Here is a 26,370-nt window from a genome sequence, read left to right on the forward strand (position 1 = left end):
TGCCAATGAACCAAAGTGTCAGTGAACGGGTATAGGCATGGGAACCTGGTGAAACACAATCCCTGGCCTGGTTTTGACCCTGGCCAAACAGTCCCTGGGCATGGTTCAGGAGTTTGCAAGGCAAGACCACATTCCCAACAGACAGTTTTGGATGCAGCCATCCTGTTTTGATAGCTGAGAGTGTTTTATAGCACGGATGTGGCCAGACAGGGCTAGCTGGCCTCAGGGCCAGAGACCAGGCCTGGCACAGATTAGTTTACTAGCAGAGGTGTTGCTACCAAGGCTGGACATCTATATCATCACAGCAACAGACCACACACTGTCACCCTCTTCCTCTTCTGTAAATGTTTATTTTTAATTTAATTGTGTAATGGGTTTCGAATGAGCTGCCAAAAGACACTAATGAAAGGCTGCAGTCAAGTTTCTCTGAAGTCTCTCCTTCCACCAAAATGCACTTAGACACAAGTCTTGAACCCCAGTTGCCTGCAATAAACACCAGAAATTAGGTGTGATGAGTCCATAGCCACGTCTCTCTGCTGCTCGGTGCCCCCTTCATCCAACAAAAACCCACATGGGCTCAGCACTGAGTGATATTTTAGGGGAGGAAACGCTGTCAGCAAACTGGGCGTTTCTCGGTGCTGCTGCTGGTGCCCCAGCAGTGCAGATGTGAATTTCCCACAATGCCTCCAGTGAGTAAAAATAAACCTAGGTGATGCTAAAGCAGTCCCTACCCGGACGCTTGATTTTTTCTCCTTGACTTGGAAACAGAGAGACCTTTCTGATGTATTCAGACCTGGAAAAGCTGCCAGATCCGGGAACTAAGTTCCTCAGCATCCCTGGGCAGAGCACTTTTTCCAGACTACGCTTCAATCCTTGGGAGCACTTTCATACAAGCCTGGATCCTTGCTAGGCTGTGATTTGCAAATCTCAGGTTGGGAATTCCCTGCTGCAGATCCCAGACTCTCCTGGGAACCTAAATCTCCCATGCCATAGGAGCTTGGAGCAGCACTGGATGCTGTTAAGTCAGATGTGCTGGCAAAACCTACCTGCCTTATCTCTCTCTAGCTAAATCTCATCTGGACACTCTAAACTACCTCCACATCACCACAGAGAAATGGGCAGCTCCGGAGGGCCATTCCTTTTGCATAATTACAGTGGTTCAGTGCAGCTTGGATTTAAAGTATCTGCTCCTTGCCCGGGCTCCTGACTTTGGGGTGATTTTTCCTTGTACACATCCTACTCGTGATGCCTGGAGGAGCTGGCCTTCTCAGCAGGGGAGTGTGGCCATCTCATGGTACTGCCTGCTGGAAGCATCTTGGAGGAGCATCGATGGTCACTTCATCTAGTCACTGAATAAATGCCTTTTCCCTAAGGCAAAGTCCATGGAGATCAGCCTGCCTGGGCACTGCTGTCTCCAACATGGGGAAAAGGCTACTGTGCCTTTCCGGCTGACCATGTCCATCCTAGCTGGGTGCAACCTCCACTCCCTGCACAGGGACATGCATAGGGAAAGTCTGAGATGGCCTGAGGGTCACCTGGCTGCGAGTTAACCTGGAAATGTGACAGAGATACCTACAGAGGGCAGCAGGTCTCTAGTTAATGCTGTCGCTATCGACGGTCACTGCAAGGGCCCAGATGCAAGTATAGATGCATGCAGAGGGTTATGGTCACCTGGCTGTTCGTCTTCCTGGATCACTGAGGGACTCTGAGAGACTTGGAGAGTCCCAGGGCAAAGGAAGTTACGAAGTGGTGTAGTCATAGCTTTGTTTTGTCATCCTCCTGGAGATGCAGGGCAGCATGAAGGCTTCACTGGGGATGTCCAGACACTAAGGGGCTTGTGAGTTGTTACAGCTCCAGTTTAGACAGGAGTAATTTCTGTCACAATAAAGGCACGGCTTCCAAAAGGAAGGTGGTGAGGGTTCTCTGTTCAAGACCGGAAAGGGCTCTAGCCTTGTATTCCCTCCTTCTGAAACCGGTAAGACTTGTTGCTGGTGTTTGCAGGACTAAAACTTTACCATTTGCATTGCTGGGAGATTAGGAGTGGGCCGTGGGAGGCTGGGGGATGTGAGCATAATGCCTTCAAAGGAGCATTTCCATGGCAAGAAGCATTATTTTGACAGAAGGCCCAGTCTAGCTGTGCTGGACAAAGCAGCCGCACGCCCCCAGATATTTGCCGTTTGCACCCCACATGCTGTCTCGCTGCAGTTCACCACCCTTGCGGAAAGGGACGGAGCAATGAGCGTGTGTCCACACCGTGGCTGCCTCTGTTTGCAAGATAGCTTGGTCAAAAGTGCCAGCGATGTGGTTTTGTGCTGAAACGTTGGGCTTTGCTCTGAGACTTTCATGTGTCCTTTCACACCCACTCAGCCGCGAGGTGATATTGCGTGTCTGCAGGAAATTGCCAAGAGAGAAGGCAACAGGAGGTGTGTGGAGGTGGGCGGAGGAGTGCAGCGAGGTCTTCAGTGCTCAGCCTCAGAGTATTGGGTGATGCTTTGGTTCCAGCTTCTCCCGCTGTCTGTCCTACTTCTGAGGAGCAGACCCCCACCAGAGGTTCAGGATGGGTTTGTCCCTTCCTTCTCCCTGGCAAATCTATCACCAAAATCCTCCAGTTTGTCCTTGACACCAAAGTCCCCAGGGTTTGGTTTGACATGGCTTTGATGGTCATGTTAGGCCTGTCCCTTGTCCCTGTCCCACACACCCAAGGGCTGTGTGAGGTTGTGTGCTGCAAGTGCAAGGCCGTGCTTCTCCCTCCTGACACTGGCTGCTACTGTGAACAGGGACACCTCATCCATAGCTCAGTGTTTCACTGAGGTCCTTCTGCAGGTCTTCACAGACAGCCTTTGTCCTCATGGTCCTGTTTGGCCTGGGACCTGGCAGTTTTTGGTGGCACAGCCCTGGCCCATGATCTTGGTGCCACCTTGCTCTTTGCAGAGATTGCAGGTCATCTACCATCACCTCCTTGCTGGTATGTGTTGGGGGCAATAAGGAGGGCAGGGCTTTGTCTCATCAAGTCTCTGGCCTTTTCCAGTATTGCTCTGATGTTTAATCTGGACCAGCTTGCTTTAAGCGGTATCTTTTATTGACTGGGCTGGCATAAGGCTTCTGAGCAACACAGACAAAACTGCCCACTGCACGGGCAAGCCCCCTGCCCTAGGGCCAGTGCGTTTGTCCCTGCTCCATTTCTGGATGATGCTGAGCACCCTCCCCTCACTCTGCCACAATGTGTGCATGCCAGGAAGGAGCATGTGTTCTCATTCCCATGCAAAGTGTTGTCCACCCCAGCATCCAGGTGCAGCCTGGAGCATGGTACAGGTTAATTGACACTTACCGGGACTTGGCGCTGTGCAGCCAAGGTTGGGAGGATTTAGGTTGCTGGGAACTTGGAATAATTTGGCAGAAGGTGGTGGGGACTGTTTCAGAGTAAAGCAGGTCCAAGAAAGTGAGAAGCTGGAGTTTTCTGTGTGTGAGTTCCCAGCGTGTAAAGAGAGCTGGAGCAGGCATGCAGGGGAAAGATGGCGGTTTGTGAAGTGCTCCAGAAACCAGGCAAGGGGCTGTAAATATTTCACCACTATTTGGAACAGTTCTTAAACCTCGACCGTCCTCATTCCCTGTTAGCCCCTATATTTCTTTCCCACTGTTTTCGCAGGTTGGTATATTATGATTTCCACCTTTTAGTCCCTTTTCCTTTGGATTTCCAAATCAATCCCATCATTGTTGGTCTATCCACCAGTCCCTCTTCCCAGGTAACTTGGAAACTTTCTGGTAAATTCTGTCTGACTTTGGCAGAGGAAAAGATATTTCAAAGATACAAAGTCTTGAAAAGTTTCACTGGAAGCAACAGCCCAGCAGAGGAGCGAGGAGACCAAGTCCTTTAGAGAAGCTGTACGGTGAGCACAGCGAGGCTTGTTGAACAGCAGAGTATCCACAAGAGAAACAGCCACAGGAAACTAGACTGCCTGAGTCTCACCGTCAAGGAATGACATGGTGTTTTTTGCATCGGGTGTTGCCTGGAGGGAGTAGTGGTATTTTCTCCGTGTGTTTCTTTCAGGCAAGTCATCGCCAAAGACAAAATCAAAGAACTAGTGCCTTTCTGCTTGTCTTAATTAAGCATAAACTTTATCCAAAATCCGGCAGTGATTCCAGTAGTGAACAGTGTCCAATAGGTGACACTCATCAGCTTCCTGGCCTTCAGATGGGCTGGCAAGTCTGAAACTCTGCTGGTGGGTGTGAAGATGAGAGCGGTGGAGCTTCACAGCCCTGCACAGGCTGGAGGCAAAGCTGTACCCCAAAGACCCTTTGTGGGCACCACAACAACCCAGCATGATGAGATCTGAGCTGATCCCTGCCTACAACTCCAGAGGGGCACTGGATGCTCAGCCCAGGCAAAGCTTTTTGCAATATTGCAAGTAGCAAATTGCACAAGGCACAGGCAAGCCAGATCTTAACATACAAGAGATAAAGAGATACTAGGATGTGCTATCAGCAGCACCTCTCATCCCCCGATGCCCTAAATGACATCAGGTGTCTTCTCATTGCTGAAATGCAGCCAGCTCTGAAGCAGAACCTCAACACTCTCTTTAGATTAGATTTTTAGCAGAAACACAACCTCAAATGGAAAGTGAGTAAGATTACAGCACCGTAACCTAGATGATTACAAAAGGGGAAACTGCTCAGACTAGAACCTGGCTGAAGATAAACTCTCCCAAAGGTTAAACGCATCAAATAAATATCTCTCCTTCTGCTATTGGCCCAGAGTGCTGTTAGTTGTGAATGGGCCAGTCCAGAAAAACCAAGGACCCAAATCTCTCCTCCTATTTTCAGACCCGTTGTACACCTTGTGGCTTCAGGTAGTGACTTTCAACCTGCACCAGCCTGAATGGTAGAGATTTAGGACATCGTTTTTACAAGGACAGTACTTTTGACAGCCTGCTGAACCTCTGTGGGTAACGATTCCTCTAAGGTAGCCACCGTTCTAACACTAGCTCTAAATAAGCAGTGTGGTTATACTACCAGCCCTTAATTGCTGTAAGTGTAACAAACCAGTTCAAAGTGTCATTCAGCTGTTGTCGACAGGAAACCACCAACAACAGTCGACCGACAGCACCAAGAAGAATTAGGGTTTCTCTTTCTACATGCTTTAAGGATTAAAACTTATCAAGAAAGCCTTATGTTCTGAGGAGCGTACCTGGCAAAGGATTTTTTAACTCTGGTGGACAACTGGGATCGAGCGTGCTATGATTTAATCTGAACAAAGGAATCACTAGGTAAGTGCAAATGATTTTCTATGAGCTTTGCTTCATTCCTGCTGTCGCTGGTTGTATTTGTTTCTCGGTGCTTCACTGAGTACATTCTCTTAGAGCATTTAAAGATTTGTCTCACTCTGTCCGTTGCCCATGCATCAAAGGTAATTAAACCCTTAAAGATTTGGAGTGCGACGTTCAAGAGAATTAGGCATGTTGCTGACATGGATTAGGGCAGGCGCATTTTTTTCTTTCTTTCTGGCAGAGTGTCTCAATGCTGAAATCAGGGATCTTTCTGAGGTGGGACTGATTTACTCAGATGCCACCATGGTCTAAGTCAGAATCTGACCCGGGGGTCCCTTCTCTTGGGCACAGATAACCTCTTTCTCTTCAAGAGTGAAAGTACATGAAAGCCCTTTAAATAGAAGAGGTGAATAACTTCTAGCTGAATTCCTTTGGGAGAAAAGATAAGGTAAAAACTGAAATCGGGGCCCCAATTCTGAATTTAAAGGGAGGATACTCTGGATCTCAGCAACGCTTGCTGAGTTGACAGCTGCGTATGGTGCAGAGAAGGGCTGAGGCTTTAACTCCCATGCTGCAGAGAAGCACATTTGGCTTTGGAGGTCTTTGTTTCGTTTTGCCCCACAGATGGGCTGGATAGTTTTGGAGCTGTTTATTTAATCTGAGATGATCATTTTGTTCTCAGCCACAGAGAACTTCTTTCAGTCCACCTGATAAAACCAGCAGCAGGTTAATGCTAATAATTGTGGACAAAGCCTCCAGCAAGCTGGAGTAGGAAGAAAGGACTTATTGTTTCTCCCTCAGGGAATTCCTATCCTCAGATGCGCAAAGTCTACATAAACCTCTGTAACTTTCAGTCTTGGTCGTAGTTTAGTCCTGGCTCAAATTTCCTTCTCATCAAAGAAGTGCTCTAGCTTGGAGCCTGGATAATTCAGGAACTGCCTTGTTCACTGTGTCATCTCTGGGATGGAAGGGTCATTGCAGCATTGCGGGGTGTTTGCATCTCAGATCATCTCAGGTGTTTGCTCCATGCTGTGTGGCCAGGAATATCTGGAAAATCAGTGCCCTTCATGGCACTTTAGTTTTCTCATCTGTGAAATGGGGATGTTTGCTGTCTATCTTGTTGAGCTGCTGTGAGACTGAGTTGATTATAGATCTAAAAAAGGGATGTGAGTAACTACAAAAGCAGGAGAAGGAGCATATGCTATCAGCAGCATGGGTTCCTACTGCATACAGAGCACTCACAGGCAGTACAGACTCATGCGCACTGGAGAAAAGTAAGCAGCTAGAAATTAAGGAGAAAAATGGACAGCTGAAGGGCAGCAAATATGTCCTCATTAACATGCTCTATTAATGCTGATCAGTCGTCTTGTCAGGGTTTCAGTAGCCTTTATAAGAAGTCTTGGGGTCTGTAGAACTTGTGATTTCTTTCCTGTATTTCATATTTTCTCATTATAATGATATCGATCCCAAAAAATCTGTAAAAAATCTTTTCGCCCATTCTTGCTTTGTTCTGCCAAAACAGGGCCTGAATTCATCTGAGGGCTGAGTTTTATGGCGGAGGAGGAAAGAGCCAAGAAATAGTTAGGTGAAATTTTTTGCAAAGAGGCTACTGATTTTTCTTTTTATGCTTTTCTAATGACTTTCCCTGTTCTGCTTAATCAAAAACGGGATGTTCTTGCATACGCTTCTATCTCAGATTAGGTGGTGTGCTCCTCAAACCCTGTTAAATAAGCCCATGATAACTCAGGCCGAGCAAAGGGAAAAACAGAACATCCAGCTTCTGCACAGTTTGGACTGTGTCCATTTAAGACTGGGTTATCAGCTCTTATTTTCTATTCCTACTTTGTGACCCCTTTCTCTTCGTTGACTTCCTAGCCCTTAACTATCCATGGCACCCTTATGAGCACATCAAAGTCCAAAGAGGTCTTGAGATGATTGTGTTTAATAGGGGACAAGTCTTTTGGAAAGCGGGGGGGATTCTTCACCGGTGATACCCCAGTGTTGTCTCGGAAAGCTGTGGAAATAGGTCACTGTGGATTTCATAGGCGTCACAGCAGAGTAGGAACATTTGGGTATACTATTACTTCATCATTATTTGTCTTCCTTCCTTCCTCTCATTCTTTCCATTCTCAATGCTAAAAGGGGAGTTTCCTCACTGCTCTTCCACGGTTCATGAGACTTAGGAGGCAACCAAGCGTTGACTCCATGTGGGTGAGCTCTCCCAAAGTCAATACAGTTTCCTGCAGGCCCACAGGGTTCAATTGTAGGCAAGAATTTTGCAAGGGTCCCTGGGACTAAATCCTACTCAAGCCCTTGGCAACCCCAAAGTTTCCACTCACGGATTCCGTTTAGGTGGTGCAAGTCAGCTTTCTCAGTAGGTCTGCCACACATTGCAAGCAGCAGAGATTAGAAGTAGCTGGGGGGATGCAAAAAGAAGTAATTCCCCACTGCCAGAGCTCTTGGAGACAGCTTATAGCCTTGGGATCCTGCTACTGGGTGTGAAAGAATTGACTGCACCACTGGAAGTCACCATGAAGCTCGAAAGAAAGTACATCCCTGTAATGAAACAGGATATACATGGTCATGATTATTGCTTAAAAATAAATGTTGAAGCACGATGTATACAAGAAGAATGTAAACCAGACCTTTAGTATTTCATGCTGGACAAGCCATGTGCTTTTCTCAGGTCGATCTGTCCTCTGTATCAGGAGTGAACCCAAGTGAATTCATTACATTGGCCAGCCCTCTCCTCGCAAGTTAAAAGACAGCAACTCCTTATGTTGAAATAAAACATAGATTTATAATTTATAGTTTTCCTTCAAGAAGATGGCTGATATGAAAAGACTCATTCGGGTCTGGCTGAAATGTTGCAGTTGACCTGAAGAACAATATTTCTGGGTTTTTTGGGGGAGTAATTTTGCCTTTTCCAACATAAGGCAATTTTACCTTGCGAAACATTGCAAGCTTGCCTATTACAACTTCCAAAACCAATTACAGAATTCCCGAAAGAGGGTCACGCAACTGAGCAAAGGTGTGGAAGGTGTGATAAATGAGGAGGGTTTGCAAGAAGCAACGCTGCTTCATTTAGTAGGGAGAGAAGAGTGGCTAAAAAGACAGTGCGAAGAGGAGGGGAATAAACTTCATGGCCAGTACGGACAAGACAAGCAGTTGTAGGTTTTTTAGTGAGGGAAATCAGTGCTGACCATTCGAAAATCTTGTTAAGGCTATAAGATTCGGAGTACTGGGATAGACTGTGTGGGGAGCAGTGGAAATTTCCATCACCAAACACTTTTAAGCATACGCTATACGGTCTCTCAGAACCGGCGTAGGGCCACCAGACAGAGGAGATGACCTTTTGTGGGCCCGTCCTACATTTCTGCCATCTAGCTGTTTCTGAAGTGAAATAGACTTTTAAAAATCTCTCTTTTCTCCCTGACAATCTTTTATTCATTCATTTCTGAAATTATTCTCCAAATCTGACCGCATTTCACAGATTACTTCTGCTCCTCTGAAAAACAGTAAATCTGCTACTGATCAAATAACAGTGTGCAGAACCTCTCAGGGTCCTGTCAATACAGTATGCCAGACGCATGGGAGATAGAGCAGAAACAGAAAGCATGAGGTTTACAAAGGAATTCTTTGCTATCTGATGAGGGGTGAAGAATAAGTTATTCAGTTGTCTGGGGTGTCTGGCCCATCTCACCAATGACTGAATGCATAACTTTGTTTGGTGGATGAAGGTTGTAGGAACAAACTCTTTGTGCCATCTATTTAAGGGTCCTGATGGCAAGGGGTAAATGGGGCACTTGACCCTACACCCCATGCTCATGAGGGTCCCCATTTGCTACATTACAATATATCCTTGTATTCAGAAGCTCACAGCCTCCCCTTTTCTCGAAGTCATGCAGATGGCTGTGCTTCTCCATGCTACAGCAGCACACGGATAAGGACCGTCAGATCACATAAGGTGTCTTCATAAGAAAGTATCTCACTTCTCAATGAAGTCCCTGGGTGGGAGAAGGAAATCCCTGACAAAATACCGTGGGCAGAAGAGATAGAAAGCTGTGGGACTTCTTTCAGCCCGGACAGATGCCTGCCCAGCACCCGAGCCACTATGGCATCTGTGGTTATGTGAATAACTGCTGAGGGTGGAGGGAGCGCCAAACTGCTTGGAACTAAGAGAATGGGGCAAGACATCTCAGGATGGCTTTATAGGGGAATGATGTTTGAGAAATGGGCTTTGGGTTCAGGTTAAATGAGATCTAGAGAAAAAATAAGCATCAGCGGAAAATAATTAGCAACATGTGATGGAAGCAAGGAGAGCTAAGACCATGCCAAGCAAATGGAGAAACTTAGATTAAAGCTCCAGCTTGACTTTTACCTCAGAATTTTTCCCTGTTGTCTCTTACCTATTTGGCCTTCAGCCGTTTAAGAAGCGCGGGAAGAGGAATGTAGCCACCTGAGACGTTAATATAGCAAACTTGCATGGGAAATTTCTCTTTCCCCTGTGAAAAATGTCAATATACATGATATATTGACATATTGACTCTTTTCAAGAGTTGAATTTTCCATAGAACTCTTTTTTTCCCGGGAATTTTGGGGGAAAAGAGGGAAAAAAGTGTTCTGAGCAAAAGTTTCTGGGTGGGCCTGCCAATAAACAACACTTGTGCACAGAAAGGAATCATGACTGTTTACAACAGAGATGTTAGCCAGGTGGGAAGAAATCCTGGTTGTGTAAACCCAGTGCTGTGCGGACATACGCCCATCGTGCCTGTCCTGTTGAAGTTAGTGAGAGTTTGGACATCAGCAAAGCAAGAAACTCCAAGGAAATAAGATTTCTGCCAGCTCTGATGCGATAGAGTTAGAGTAGATCAAAGATGAGATAATCTGAGAGCGAATCAGCCGCATTACTTCCGTGCCATAAATAACGGCTTCTGCAACAGAACTGGCTGCAATATTTGACCTCTTTCTCTCACATATCTGACCCCATCGAGCACTTTGAGGAAGTCTGAATGCCATTTTTGAGTCTGAAATTCAAGCTCATCTTCTAATTTTGAATAAGCAGGAAAAAAACCCCAGTATTTTGTTCATCACTCCATCAAGTGAGGGATATACTAGTGAGCCAGGTTCTCACTGTAGCTGGAATATGCATGCTGTAAGCAGGGTGGAGAGAGCCTGGCAAGGAGCACTGGTCTGGGGAGGAGAGAGGAGTCAGAGCCATCACATCAAGTGAGGGCAAGCTCCAGGGAGGAAGAAAAGGCTCCTGCGAGGAAGGCTTCGTCAGGGCTGATCCTGCCCCCGGGCAGAGGGCTGTGCTCGGTGCTTCTCCAGTGGCTATTTTCTGCAAGCGGCTGTGCTGATTCTGGCCAATGGAATTCATGCTTTTATGAGGTCACCAAAAAGTGATATGTTTAAAATGTTTGCATTTCTGCTCATTAGTTTTGTTTTTTGTATGTGTGAGAAAAAGAAGAAAAAAAGCTTGCCGTCTCCCTCCGAAAAGACTTTTCGTAACTGGGGCCAGACAAAATGTCTTTCATTGCCCCTGTTGATAGAATTTCCCTCAGTTACGGCCAGCCAAAGCCACTGCTGCATTTTCATCTCAGTCCCTCCAGATAGCACTGCAGGGCCCACAGGATTCCTCAATAAATAATAGTAGTTAAACAAGCACGTATAGTCACTCTCTCTAGAGAGCCCATCATCACCCTGCAAAGCCCAGGACAGTGCCTAGCACTCTGGGTGGCCTGATAACTGGGGCTACACAAGGAGCCAACATCTAAATATCGTTCCATGCACGTTTAGGGCAGTAAATCTAGGGTCAACCTGATAGGTGGCATAGAGGGACAGCCTGTCTCTTGGAAAGCAGGCACTCATTGGGAGCCTAGTGTCCTGGCAGACGAGTGGCATGACCTGAGCTCTCAGGCTGGAGTGTCTCAGGCACAGTCCAGGAGTTTGCATGGGGTTACAAGGAGTTTGAATGCAACTGCCTTGTTTCAGAAGGTGACCAGACCAGACTGTGCCAGTTAGCCCTGGATGCAAAGAATGGGTCTTGATACTGTTTATTTGACTAGTAGAGATGTTGCCTTAGAGAGCTCAGAAAATCTAACTGCTCAAGGCTGGTGTATTGGTTATTGGTTATAATGCATAAGCATTTTCCAGGAGCAACAGTACGTGGCATTAAACAGGTTTTTAATCTGCCAGGGGAGTGGAAACAGGAAGGTTCAGATGGCAAGTTAGGCACTCATTCTTAACAGGGAGGGAATGGGAAGAGGAAAAACATTTGTGCTGGACAAAAGTAAAGGTTTATGTTACACAGATCCCTGACTACGGTCAGATGATGAGAACAATGTCTGGAGGGAACGAGCTTTCTGTGGCATATCTGCACCACTTGAACCGGTGGGGTGTAGAGAAGCAACCGCTGGGGCCAGCAGGAAGCGGAGAGGTGTGTTCATCCCTCTTGCTGTTTTCAGACCAAGGCCTGATTCCTTTTGGGAGCAGATACCTTAATGGGGACACTCTTACTCAGTGTAAACTTGATGAAATGTCAAACTCCTGCTGCAGTCCAGAGGCCTGAGCAGTGATCCCTGGTAGAAGTGGGCTCCTTTCCCTACCACCTCCTTTCCTGCTATGCTAAGCCTGCAGTGAAACGCTGCGTGAAGTCAGCAGACTGGGAAGGGGTCACCTTTCCACACCCAGAACTGGAAACCCTTGTTCACTCCTCTGTCACCGCTGATGTACCTTGCGCAGAGGATGGCAGGGGACGGCAATGCCTGCCGCAGAATTAGACTTTGCAATTGTCCCCACCAGCACGGATGTCTGACTGAGAAGATCACTGTGGTGGGCTGTGGGTCGTCCAGATGCAGACTGGGCTCTCTCCATGGTCCACAGAGTAGTAGGTCCTAGAGACTTTTCTTAGGGCAGTCCCTCTCCCTCTTTGGAGTGATGTTTGCCCTATAGGCTGGACCTCTAGGTTTTGTGCACTGCTGAAAAGATACTGTAAAAGGTACAAAAGCCATCCTAGGGACTGGCTAGGTCTTGTAGAGGCCTGCAAAGCTACTGAAGAGCATCTGGGGATCTACATTTGAAGAAAAGGTGAAAAACACTGCCAGACCCTACTCAAATGGGTAAGATTAGAATCTGTACTTTTAGACAAGGATAGTCGGGGCAGGTAGAGCCTGTCTGGGGTGACCTGGGAGCTGCATACATGGGAAACTTTCGCTCCCTCTAGCTCTCTTTTTCACAAGCTTTCTCAGTGTTCTCCTTCCACCTGCTTTCAAAGGACAGCCCTGGACTAGCGCTTCATGGTTTCTGAGAAACCAGGTTGCAGAAAGGCCTTCACTATGTGGGCTTCTTGACCCAGAATTTCATCTCAGAGCCACGAGACACCGGCTTATCTAGCCAGCTTGGCGGCAACAGAGGAGACACAATGGCAAAGTGTACGCACCCAACCAGGGTACCAGAAAAACCTCCCTGGAATGCAACAGTTAGGACTGCACCACAACTCTTCCTTTTATTTAAACTTCTCAGTGCTCAACCGTTTTAGCTGTGGCAGTCCCTGAAAGGGTCTTTGCAGCAGCAGGGCTGCTACTGCTGGGTTTCCCCACTTTAAGAATAGGGAGAGTGTCTCAAATCAAAAGCAGGTTTCTGTCTGGAACCACTGTGCTATTGCCTAGTTTCCCAAAATGAGTTGGCAGCTGCTATCTTATTTCTAAGCCTTTCCTGCACCTCGTAATAGCTCCTCCTTCCTCCCTCAGTGGTGGATGGCAAGCAGCTTTCTAAAAAAGCAACTTCCCTTTTCATAGGAATAGGAAGTGAAGCTCACTTAGCAAAGAGTGGTCAGGTACCTCAGATGTGCTCTCCATCAAAGGATGAGGCACTGCTCTGAAGCTGAAGGCACTCCGGCTTCCCATGAAACTGTCCTCTCCTCCCTCACCCCAACAACCTCTGGTTTTCTCCCCTCTCCCCTGCCCTTGGCTAGAGGAGAATTGAACCAGCAAAAGAAAGCTGGGGACGGAGAAGTTTGACAAATCTGTTTGCAAGGGCTTCCTCATTTCTGTATCTCCTTGGTATGCAAAAGGCCATCTGCCTCTGCAGCACACCTGCCCAAGGGGACAATGGGGTGGGTGTCAGTCCTGATCACCTTCAGAGACATCCTGTGCTGACCGAAACCTGTACCACCACATAGGCAACTACAGGATGACTTCAGAGCAGGTAAGACACGTGCTGACTCCTGCTTAGGGCCTAGACCACTGCCCAGAAACTTGCAGCCCGCCACAGGGTTTCCTTCCTCTGTTAGGAGCGCAGAGCCTTTTCAGAGCCCTAGTGATGTGAAGAGAGGCTGTTTTTCCTGCCATGTGTCCATTTTGGCTTTTCTGAGGAAATATCAAAGGGGAGGACACTCTGCAGCCCCATTAGCAAGGCCGGGGAGACATTCATGCGTCTTGAAGCAGCCTTGAAGCTGCTTTCTCCAGTCCCGTCTCACACAGCGACATGTCCTCAGCCAGCTCTCTCCCATGTCTAGTTCTTGTGTCTTACTTTTGTGGCTATAAAAGTCCCCCGCCTTGATGACCTGTGCTTCGAGTCACTCCACAAAACCTTTCCTTCTGTAAACAACATCATCAGGGTGTGGGTTGGCTTTTAGGCTGTGCATCACACTCAGCGGATGTTCGCTTGTGTTTGTCCTTCTCAGGAAGAGCAACTGGAGTATGAGCTACGTGAGGTCATTTCAATCTCAAGATCTCTGCACTCGAGAGTTCCTCCCCTCCTGCCCCCCCCAATATAATGTAAAAACCACATCATCTGATCACCTTCAGAGATTTAGGAGGTTGTTTTTAGGATATGGTCCCTGCAACAGCTTAAGAAGACTAAATGGTGACCCAGCAGGTCTGTTCCACAAATGTATCCCTACAGCAGTGTCATATAGACTGAAAACATCCCAAAGCAGCCAATTCTTTATGCACCTTGTGGAAAGCCTCAGGAATCTATAGAAATAAATCCTGATTCTTATAAAGTATTTATCTCCTAAGATAGACACGTTTCTCTCTCCCTGTCGAGCATGCTGAGGCAGAATGAGAAAGTAACTTCTCTAAAGTCACCCACGAGTCCCTGTGCAGGTCTTCATTCGTTAGAACGCTCGGCCTCCTCAATGCTACAGTTGAGTGAGTTCATAGAGGGCTGGGGCTGGTTGGAACCAAATGCACTTCATTTTTAAAAAAGTCTTTTTTAATCACAAAAAGTAAAAAGATCATTGCAAAGCCATTTTATTCAGCTATTTCCTAAAATTTGGTGGTTTGCATAGTGGAAACACAACCCGTTCACCGTCATTGTAGCTGTTTTTAATGACAGCTGTTAATTGTCTGTGGGTTTTGCTGGGTTTTGTATCTGGGTTCTCTTTGTATTTCTTGCTTTTCTCACTGTTATTTTGATTGGCCAGGCTGTTTGGGAAGTGCAGCTTACACCCCCTCCTAAATGGATCATTTTGATATTCAAAATAGAGCAAAGAATCCTTGGGGGGAAGAAAAGATTCAGTTCTGACACAAAGACATGGTTAAAAAAAGAAAGTCCATTAAAAGTATCGGCAAAGTCAGACTGCTCCTGAAATTTGAGGGTGAGACACTCAAAATAGTAAGGGCTTAGTCCCATGGACAGGATAGAGGCGATGTGAACCGGGCTATCTTCCAGAGAAATAATGCAAGTGCTTCTGCCTTCAGCCCCACAGATCATCTGTCACGGGTCAAACCAGTGGTTCATCCATCCTTGGTCATGGCTCCAGTGGCAGCTGCTTAGGAAACAGTGCAAGTAGGAAACAACCCGTTGCCTTACACATTTCCCTGAGGGTAGAGAGAAGCCCAATGGACTTTCGTCTCTCTTTTCTCTCTCCTCTCCCCTCTCCATGCCCCCCTGCCCTGTTTCCCTTCCCCGTGGGGCATAGAGATGATGGGATACTACCTAGCAGCCACTGAAATCCAGCGCTGAGGGGAGATGTACGTCTTTCCCTACCGCCCTTTGCCTCATCTGGGGGGTGGTGGGAGGCACCATCATTCCTGCCATTCATGCCCACTGAGACCTAGCCCAAGGGGGTCTCTGAGGGCATCAAATCCCTGAGCAGCAGCCTGCCACCAACTTCATTACTTCTCTTGGGGCATGGCTAGCAGAAGGCTAGGCCCTTCCCACATCCCTGCAGCCACCATGATGTGCCCACAAAGCACTGTGAGACAGAACATCACAGATTTTGGCCAAGTGAACACGGCCTGAATGCAATTCCACAGTACTTAGGCTGCTGTTAGGGGTGGCCTGTGCGGAGCGGTTCTCCCCAGTGTGCTCCAAACTCACCCATGAGCAAGTTTGGCTCATGCCCACTTTTGACAGCAGATACATTTGGGTTGAAACGTCACCTCCAGCCACACTGGAAATTGTCATCGAGCAATGCTGCCTAGCGATAAAACCTCTCACACCTGGTGAACTGCAGAGATATACCTGGCACAGAGCACCCCTTCCCCAAAGCGATTCACCCACTTCTGGCAGCCACATCCTCTCCAGTGCATCCCATCCTGGCTCCTCCCCATCCCTGTGCTGCAGGAGTTCAGTCCTGTGGGGCTGTCAAGAGCCGGCGTCCCACCTAGATGATACCACGCCTGGGAGTGAATTCATGAGGAGAGCTTGTTTAAAGGAGGCAGGAAGGGAAATCTGTGCTTCTGACCTGGAGGCCTATTCTTACCTCCCCAGGACCCGGAGCTGTGGCTGTATTTGCTGGCTCACAGCCTCTTGCAGCTCAGCCAAGCATCTGCCAAGCTCCAGCAGGGCGCAATGCTCAATGTAAGCAGCCATTTTTCCTCCAGACAGATGTTTTGATTAGCAAACGACCACTCTGGCAGCAGGCAGCTGTTTTCTACTTCTAGAAAGAGCAAGAAGCTTTTATTATCTTTTTATTTTTCTTTTTTTTCCCCCTCCTCTGTCAAGAAACTTTTTGCATCTGCTTAAACTCAGGGGCCTGGAAATCTGTGTGCTCCTACATCCAGCCACCCCCACAACTGTCTCCTACACGGTGTCTCAGCTTTTTGGCTAGGCCTGAAATAACCAGATTTACGTCGGGTTTGTTTGCTTGGGTCAAAATCACCTGCTGCAGTGAGAGAGCATGGCATAAGAAAGGCCAACGGTCTGGGACAGGCTTAAGTTGCATTGGAAATAGCAGGATAGCCAGGTTGTGATCACAGCAAATAAGAGATCCCCAAATAACCCAGTGGACTCCAGTCTCACTTCTGCAACGAATATCCCTTGCTGAGGGTACCTATCACAGGAACAATCACAGGAATACAGCACTGCTCTGGAGTTGTTCTCTGGTCCCCTAGATGCTGGGTGGCAGAAGATAACCCCTGCAGAGGGCAGTTTGGTCACACTGGCTATGCCAGAGACTAGGACCTGCAGTAATGCAACACCAGCTTGGGCCGACATTCCCTGGGGAGCTCAACTGCTCCTGGGGGATGCTCTGAAGGGCTCTTCACATGCCCTGGAAGACCTTTTACATGTGCCAGAGTCTTTGAAACATGCATTAATGTGAGCAAAAATCCAACCTGCTATCTGTGCCTGAAGGGATTGGGTGGAATCTGGGTGCTGCCAATAGGATATCCCCAGTTCTCAGCTTCTCTAGCCAGGATGCAACATGCAAGACACAGACATCTACCCTGCTTCCCTGCAAAGACCATTATGCTTCTTGCTCCAGACTCTCCAGCGCTTTGCAGGCACTTTCTGTATTTCTCTAATTCTTCCATCCACAGCCTGCTTGTCCCTGGCGCGGAGCAAGTTTTGACCATAAGAGTAACACTGATGTTACCCAAAGACCCAACAGCGTGTGTATATTGCTGGAGGTCTCACTGTCTCCCCTCTTTCCGGGAGGGGATCTTCATCTGGCCATCAGCAGCCACATCCTGCTACAGGGTAGTGGTCTTTTCTCCACGTTCTGTCTCAGAAAGGCCTTCTGTATGGCTGGTGCTGTTTATAGCACGCCACATCCTTGCTATCATTCATAGCTCTCTTCTAACCACCTCCTAGCAACAAAGCTGCTAATCATTTAGAGACTTCAAAATAAAATTGTATATATACAAAAGGCTTGACCAAAACCAAGCAAAAATTAAAAATAGCAGCATAGATAATGTTTAGGTAGCAAAGCCTCCTTCACTCCCATTTAAGCAGTTGATCTAACCAAGTCTTTCAGTAGCTCCCCAGCTCTGCACCGTGCAAAGCAGTCCAGGAGTGCCAGGTCAGGAAATGTAAAAAGAGCTATTTTTTCAGGGGGAAAAAAACTGCTGGAACATGCAATGTGTCTGGGGTGTGCCTTGGACAGGGGAAAAATTTGCAGTGGAACCTTTTTGTTTTCACTAATGCAAAAGTGCAAATCTGGAATAATTAAATTACCGTATCCAAAGTGAGTTGATTTCAGTAATTCTAGGGGGGGGGGGGGGCATACAAAGAGAAATTCAGCATCTAAAACCTTCCGTAATTGTCTATATCTACATTTTAAAAATAAAATTTTTAGAAATTTTTTTAATGCCATTTCCTTTTGAAATATTTTTTTTTCTTTTTTCTTTTAAAGACATTCTGAAGTTTTAAAATGAAGTGAAATATCTAATCTTGGTCAACTATGAAAACATTTGGTAGACCCACACTACACTCTGAATAGAAAGGGGGTTCATTTTGCAATTTCACTGGCCTTGGCGGGGGGTGGGGTTTGAAGCTCCCCTCACAGCCACACACTGTTGGCTTGCTCAGGTTTTAAGCTATTTTCCCATGGCGCAGTTTCATGGGGGTGAGGCAAATGATGAGATGAGACCTCTGCTTTTCTGATAGAGTTTGTCTTTTCCCCTGCACTTGCCCATGCAATCCCATCGCCATTTGTCTGCGTCATCCACATCCCTGTTGCAGAAGACATGACTGTACACAAGTTAGAACCAGCTTTTAGGGTCTCTTGTTCAGGTAGCAGAAAACAGCCAGCCACAGTCCATGGAGCATGGCGTAGGGCTGCTTACCCTAAAGACGACAAGCATAAGTAATTCCATGTTATCTTCTGTGAAAGAGCAGCTAACATGCTTGCAGCGTCTGGCTTAGTCCGAGTACCTTCATCCTACCCTCCAATTTGCTACAGTAAAAGGAGTAAGTGCATCCTGCACATTAGATTTGTCCTGTTTGCTTTAGCCCACTCTGGAGACTCAGGATAGACAGGGCATAGGGGCAAGGCAGGTCCCCAAACCCCACGGTCAGTGAAGACCAGTGTCCAGCTCTGTTGGACCTTGGCCTCCCTGAGGTTGTTGGCAGAGCTCAATGGCTTGCTTCTGTGGAAAACATTTTCTAGCCTTATTTCAAGAAAGGTGAGCGACAGGACATTTAGTCACATTCTCTCATCTCCACTGCAAAGCTATCACCAAAATGCTAGCAGAAGCTTTGATTAAGCAGGGCCCTGGGGTGGGATTTTTGGAAGGGCCTAGCAGGGCAGGTCCCTTGGCCTGTTGTCACTGAAAACCTAAATCCTTTTGGCTCTTTAAAATGTCCCAGCCATATGGATTGAGGCTGAACCTCTACCAAGTATCAGTTCCTTTTACCACCTTCCCCAAATGTGACATCTGCTCTTTATGGTATGTCTATAATGCCGGCTGGTTCAGCTGGTGTAAATCTGTGGGTATCCTTTGGTTTCTCCCTGCTGGAGGCAGGGCGTGACGGGTTTCTGCTGGGGTGTTAGACAGGTTGGGAGAAGCCCCTGGAGTTGAGACCTTTGGTGCTGGTGCAGATCAGTGGGCAGAAGTTCACCACATCTGCACTGATAACAGCTGGAGCTGGAGCATCTGCCTGCATCTAGCTCTCACAAGCTGAAATGCCACCTCGACTGCACCTTTGAAAGTTTCTGAAATAACCTTCTGTCGCTCTGCGACTGCACGCTGACCTCACTGTGGACAAAATGGTAATGTGCTGTGATCAGTGAGTCAGGGCTCCCTTTTACAAGGGTAGAAAACAAACAGCTCGACTAAAATACTGCCTTTTTTAACAAGAAGGACGCTGTCCATCCACTTGGCGTGGGTTAGCCATGAGGAGAGGGGGAAAGACGCACTCAGCGCAGAGGAGGTGGAGCAGGCAAAGGGGTCTCACGGCCCAGGCTTGTCGCTGCCTTCCTCCCTTTGATGCCTGGTGTCTGTTCCTTGCCTCACTGGGGTGCAAAGGCAGCTGCACTGCCCAAATTTCTGGTAGCCACAAGCCCAGTTCTGGGTGCCTCCATGCATCAGCTCTTGGGACTGGGAATAGGCTATATCCTTCTTTTCTTTTAAAAAGCACACAGCAAATTTTGAAGGTCCTATGCAAATATTCTGTGTGTCTGTGACCGGCACGTTTGTCCTACACAAGGTCAGAGCTGGATGCTACACAGCACTCGCTGTTCTTGGGTCTGTTGACTTCTGCAGCAAAAGCTCACTGGAAAATATAAAATGTCTTGAATCTCCCAGAAAGATTTTTGCATGAAATTTTTTTACTGAAAACTTATTGCCAGGAAAGCCGGCGTCTATTGTGCTACAACTTCTCAAACATATGGAAAAAAATTGCTTCACCTTTGACATTTTTGATTTCCAGTTACTTAAAAAAGAATTTGTTTTATAAGTTTTCTTGTTTTGGTCGTCTTATTCTTTACCTTCTCCTTTTTCAACTGGTAAAGAAGGAAATGAGTAAAAAAAACCGAAAAAACCCCAAAACTTAGGAGAACAATTTAGTTAAACATTGAATTTAAGTGATGAAGAAAATAGTATTTTCTTACCCTAGTCACAAATTGTATTAGAAATAAGTTTTTCCCGATTGTCAGTCATGAAAAATAAACAATTATTTTTAGAGGGGAAAAATTAGTAAGTATACAAAAGATAATCTTCATGATTTTCTCAGTTGTTTTCTTCCCAAGTTTCTTTTCCATGGGCAAAACTATTAGTTATTTTTCTCAAAAATTTTGATGCAACAGTCATTTAAAAAAAAGAGTAATCAAAAGCAAAAACACCGGAAAAATGTCCATTCATCTCCAACATCTCTTTTGGAAAAAAAAATACTGTAAAAAAAAAAAAACTCCACCAGCTGTAGGGTGGGAGCTCACCAGAAGCTCTCAGCATCCAACAACATTTGTCGCCGGCGCTGTTTTAGGATTTTGTATAACACTTGCCGGCATGAAAGCTTGTCGTGTTGGCCAGCAAAGTCTGCAGAGAAGCCCCGGAGAGCGTGAACTGTGGATTTTGTAGGGATAGTAAATACCTAGAGCCAAGGTAATGCCTTTGTGCTGTACAAATGAAGACGTGGGTGGTAGCGAGCGATGTTTGTGGGAAACTTTTCGCTGGTACCATTTCCCGCCTGAGCTGGGACATGCTGTTTGCGTTTCTGCATTGCCTCACAACAGATATTTCTTTGCTACATGCATGTGAGGAGAAAGCTCCGGTTTATGTAAGTGCTCTAGTTTGTTTGTGATAGCGTGTGTACATAGGCTGGATGTTGGCCCAGTGGTTAGGGCATGTGGTAGAGATATGTCCCAGTCTCAGCATGGTTGGATGCCCAAGGTGGCATGGCAGAACGGCTTGCAATGCCCGCCTGGGTACAGACGCACCATGGGGAGACATGTGGGCCAGAGTCACGGCCAGCTGCATGGTCCCTGCTTCCCACAGGTCCTGCCGGGGCGGCCACAAGCGGAACATCCTCGCGCCTTCACCACCTACCTTCTTGTCCCTTCCCACTCTACCTCACCAGTGCCACTAAGCCCCAACACACCCATTCACCACCCCACAAACGGCACACCAGTCCTCTCCTAAGGTGATCTTGGTGACATAACAGACCACCAAGATATATCACTGACTTGAGCTACATCTTGTGTCTCCTAACTTTATAGAGAAGAGGGCAATTGCCACATCTGTATGTCCCTTTCGGAGGCAAAGTATATCAAAGACCCTGAGACTCTCCAGTGAAACAGTAACAAGGACCATACAGAGACTTTCAATGCACATGTAGACTTTGGGTCTTTTTAAGGTTGGTAGCAAGTGGTATCTAAAATTTCTCTATCATATTGCCTTGACTAATAGCAATACCTTGCAGCTCCCTGGGTGAAAAGGGAACACTAGTTGCTCTTACTTATTATCCTGGTAAATAACACTATTCCGAATTGGAAATCCTGGCACAAATTTATCTTCCAAAAATTTGCAAATGCAAGAGATGGAAAAGCTCCCTTAATAAATCATATTCCATTGCATGACAACCAGATCATCTAAGCAAAGAAAAATCTGGTTAAAACCTGGAGAAGAGACTGCCAAATTTAAATGAATTTGCTCAGGAAATGCTGTGGCTGATTCAGCAGGCGATACTTCCCCTCCAACTGTGTTGAGTCAGTGCCCGGAGAGGTTCTGAGACCTGTGTGCAGACGGATGGACTATCTGAAAATTCAGATGTGAGAAGAACTCTGTTAAATTTGAATGCTGGAGAACTTTCAACTGGAAAAATATTAAAAATAAAAATGAGTACTGGGAATCCTGAAAGACTTCGCCAATTCCTTTGATGTTACTCAGTTTATCAGTGAAAGTAAAAATGAGGCAGAAGGGAGAAGACACTTTTAAAAAATAATGTCCTAACATCTTAGGCTATCTCTGTTGGAATTAGCTTCTCATTTCAGAGGTCTCAATTTCTGGAGTGTTGCAAACACTTTAGAAACCAAAAAGAAAAAAAAAATTGCCTAGATGAATTTGTTTTCCCTGCAAACCTCATTTGCCGAAAGTTTCTTTCAATGTATTCATTGGTTTCTGACTATCATGACATAGCACCAGACTGACTTTTGTGGAAATTGACTCTCCACAAAGAAGTAGTGATCCTTGGACCTCCAATCCCTGACACTCTGTGTTCTTTACAGACCTCGAGGTATTTTGGCCAGAACAGGAGTCAAAGTGTCTTTGCTAAGCTCTGAGAATTTGAGGCTTTTTTGGACATTTAGCCCACACGTTTCGATGCCTTTGGTTTGAAGTAGGGTTTTTCTGCTCTGGTTCCGTCTCTCAGAAGTCTTTGACTGCAGCTAAACAGCACTTTTTCCTTTTTATAGCACGAACAGTGAGGCAGGCCAGGCCTTAATTTTCCCATTATTGCAAGGGGATTGGCACCCCCACCTCTACTTCATTCTCTGGAGCTGCAGGAAAGGCAGAAGCTACTACATCTCTGTGTGCTGCTTTTGCTGCCTAGGAGGGACATGACCTACAGCAAGCACTGAGAATAATGGGCACAACTTGGTCTTGGTCTTGGGACTACGTGACACTCTCCAGCAGAGCCAAGCCCCGGTGCATCTGCATAGCTCAGCATAGTGCAGCTCCCCAGGATCTCCAGCATTCCCTTTTCCACCCTTCAGTGGCGCGTGTGTGCAGCGTGCAGGTTCTGGAGCAAGACTGCACAACGCCAGCTGGGGCATCTCCGCTTTGGAGAGTGGACACATTCAGAGTAGTCGTTTGTGTCTCCTTTTAAAATTAGTACAGAGAAGAAGTAAAAGCTGGCGGGGTATGATTCATCTCACCCCAATTCTGGCATCTAAAAATATGACTGCTGGACCCTTTATGGTGCCCACTTTTTGCTAGTGACTAACAGTGTCTCTCTGAGCCTCGCCTGCAAAGTGTGAATGATCAGGCCTGTGTGAGAACAGCAGAAACTGTGAGGTGCAGAGGGTCAAAGGTAGTGGGAGGGCTGTAGATGGGATGGCTTCCCTCCAGTATCCCCTTGCTCCTGCATTCTCATCTCTTCCAACTTGTTCTTTGTGAATGAGGAGGTCAGCTTGTCTCTCCTCGCCTCCCCTTTCCCCCAGCAGCGGTCTCATTACAAAGCCCTTTTTGTTCTTCTTTTCAGAATGGGGTTGTTTGGGAGTAAAAATCAGCTGATGTCCAATGAGAAATACACTTCTGGAAGTAATCCAAAATACAAAAATAAAATTCCCCCTGCACCACCCCAGGTAAGTCAGCAGTTACTGACTGCTGTAGTAACTGCAGCAGTCAGTTTTTTTGCTTCCTTTTAGGGTCCTCCACAGCTCTGTTACTGCTTGGAAAGAAACTGGCAGTACTTGTGTTTCATGGCAGGAACCTGAGTGCTTTTATTTCCTGAAATGTGGTCAACCAGTTGGGAAATGTGATTCAAAGGACAGAAAACAAATATTTATCCCTGACTTGCCCCCACAAGCTTCTTAACAGGGGGTGAACTGTTCAATTAGCCCTGAATACTTTGGGTTTTCCTCTGGCAAAAAGGATGCCCTTTTCTCTGTGGGGACATGTTACGGCCGTGAATTGCCTGGGTGGGCTAACAGTTTTGGGACTCTCAAAAGCTGGTTGCGTTGAGCACAATTATTTGCATAGACTGGACAGAGGAGCGGAGCAGGGGCCAGGAGGAGAAGGTGCAGAGAACACTGCTCTGTGTGCCATGCACCACTTGAGCATAGCTCCTTTGTGTTGGCCACTTATCTCTCAGACTTTCAACCCTCAGCACTCTGCAACCCGGTCCTATATTGCTGATTTGCAAAACGGCACAAAGAGGGGCCAGATTCAAGCTAAGATTCAGAGCAGCAAGCCACAACCGAAACTTTGCCATTGGGGAAGGCAACAGGCTGAAGAAAGAGAGTCAAACCAGTAAGACATGAGGTTAGGATTCAGGAGACCCGGATAGACAAACTCCCTATATAAACCTGGACAATCATTTCATCTCTCTGCCCATTGCTGTGCAGAGGGGATGAAGATGCTTTCTCTGTTCTTGTCCTGTGCTAACAACGTTGCAATTTTTTCTCAACACTGCATTAGGCAATCAGCGCAAGAGGAGATCTAGGTGCAACTGTCATGAGAGACCATATCAGATCTTGAGCTCTGAGATGGGGGAGGAACTGCCTAAATATTGCTTTTGATGACATATGGAGACTTTTTCACCCTGTTACTTTCACTCCTGAGTTCTCCCACAGTTATGAAGTCTGGTCTTCACGACAGCAAATGTCAGACGGATCAAGAGGATGTTCTTTTCCTAAATTTCCTTCTCCTCAGCTCATTGGAGAGGAGCTGCTTTCACTGTAAATACAGCATCATCAGTCACCTTCTGATACTCATTTTTTGCCACCGGCACCAAGCTCTCGTACGTCAGGGAAAATTCGTATTTCTTTCAGTTAGATTAGAAAGATCAGTGGGAATCTCTCCTGCCCCACACTGCTGCTGAGCAGGAATCAACGAGTAGTACGGACAGCAGGCACTAGACATTTTTAACTCAGTACCTGTGGTTCACTCCCTTTGCACATGTATAAATACCTCTGCCTGTAGCCAAAAGCACACTTTAATCGCTACCTACTACACTGTGGACTGCTCACATGATCACAGGATTGGGGTCTAAAGCAGGGTAGAGGGCAACTAAGCCCACCTGGCCATTTCCATGATATTAAACACTCAGCCTCCAAAACGAGGTGGTTGCATCCCAGTCGCCAATTAAGAATGGTCTCTGGCCCGTGCTAACCCGTAAACCACTCCTGGGGATTGTGTGAGTCAGTGCTGGTTGGCCTGAACCAAAGCCATAGTAGGGACCCTGTTAACATTTTAGCGATGTGGGCAGGCAGGTTGCAGTGCCTCGCTGCTGTTTAATCTGCTAGTACAGTCACAGGCTCCGTTTCCTGAACATATCCTCGAGCAAAGGATATTCCGTGAGCCTTGAGCTAATTATGGCAAAGTGTATCCCGGGTAGTCTGCTTAGAATAATATTGAGATTGTCATTTCTCAATGGGACATTCACATCTCATCCCCCATTTATCCAAGGTCTGGCACCAGTGAACAGAACTGGATAGACCAGGGTCTAAATGAGTGGGTAGCAGATTTATGCTGTTATTCAAAAGGGAGCCAAGGATTATTCAAGCAGACAGTCAAGTCAGCTATGAACATCACGGTGAAATATGCTAAAACCATCAGAACACATAAGGAGCCAGATGCAGGAGCCGTTGCCAGGAATAGAGGGTTGTTGACTGACTGCAGTGACTCCAAATCCAATTCCCAGTCATATGTGAAACTCAAAGTAGGTCCTCCTGCAAACATAGCAAAGTAATAAATGCCTTTTTTTTTTCTTTTTCTGTTTGTGTCAAAGGGCAGACAAGATATCAACAGCCCTCATCTAAACCAAGCTTCTGTAAAAGGTAAGATTCTTAGATCAGTTGCTGTTTCCTTCGCCTTCCCGTGGGGTTTTGCAAGATGGTGGTCTCCAAACAGCAGGTCTTGAGAACAAGTTGTCATGTAGCGAGTGTGCGGTTTCTGTATTTTTACAGTTGCCAGGCAGGGAGTTTATCAGTATGTTTCGGAAGATTCAGTTTAAATCACTAAATGTTTCTAGCTGCCAATTTCTCACACTCATCAAAGAGAGAAAGGAAAAATGCTCTTTCTTCATTGACTGAACAAAGTAAGGTCTAAGATATCAACTGCATGAGATTTCTGTCTGCTGCCCTGTCTGCAGACGGACAACTTGTGGATGCCCTATCCAGCCATCCGAAAATGTCAGAGGAGAGTACAGGCATCAGAGGGTCCAGATAGACTGCAAAGAAAAAAGGAAAAGGAGTAAGCAAACAAAAAAAAGAGAATAAAATCAGGACGTCCGGAGCTCTTGCTTGGAGACTGCGTGCCGGCTTCGACTACCTCTGCAATTATTTGCAGAATTGTCTGATGGTGCCTGGCAGATGATTACCTTTTAGCAGAAAACCCTCTGCTGCCTCTGCCCAGTCTCCCACAGCAACTTGTATCTATTCATATCAAAGACATTTTGCAGATTAAAAAAAGAGAGAGAGACAATTTGAAGAGGGTATAAAATAGAGGAACCATGTTGGCAAAGAGAAAATGGGGGCCTTCAAACGGGAGAAAGAGTAGGAGAAGGGTAATAGAGGGCTGTGCCTAGAGGAGAGAGAAGGGACAAGGCTCTGGAGGAGGGGGCATGCTGGAGAAATATGAGGCAGAAAGGGAAAAGAAGAGAAGACCGTGTCTGAGGGGCTATTCTGAAAATGTGCCAAAAAACTTTTTCCAGGAGCCACTCCCAAGACGACACAACAACCCCACCCTGGGCCGTTTTATTCCTTTTAACAGTG

General features: G+C 46.6%; 1 protein-coding gene across 2 annotated transcripts in view; it reads left to right on the plus strand.

The window, feature by feature from the left end:
• The first annotated feature begins 4,264 nt into the window (after positions 1-4,264).
• The window catches only part of BLK (BLK proto-oncogene, Src family tyrosine kinase), a 48,860-nt gene continuing 26,754 nt past the window's right edge, over positions 4,265-26,370 (plus strand). The window contains exons 1-3 of one of the 2 annotated variants that reach the window (XM_068936898.1): positions 4,265-5,264; positions 23,136-23,238; positions 25,386-25,434. In XM_068936898.1, coding sequence (XP_068792999.1) covers positions 23,137-23,238; positions 25,386-25,434 — 151 coding nt within the window. In that variant the 5' untranslated portion in view covers positions 4,265-5,264; position 23,136. Of the gene's footprint in view, positions 5,265-23,135; positions 23,239-24,073; positions 24,396-25,385; positions 25,435-26,370 lie in introns of those variants that run through there. The other variant, XM_068936897.1, reaches the window with a different exon arrangement.

Source organism: Struthio camelus, chromosome 3, assembly GCF_040807025.1.
Source record: "Struthio camelus isolate bStrCam1 chromosome 3, bStrCam1.hap1, whole genome shotgun sequence".
Classification (NCBI taxonomy): Eukaryota; Metazoa; Chordata; class Aves; order Struthioniformes; family Struthionidae; genus Struthio; species Struthio camelus.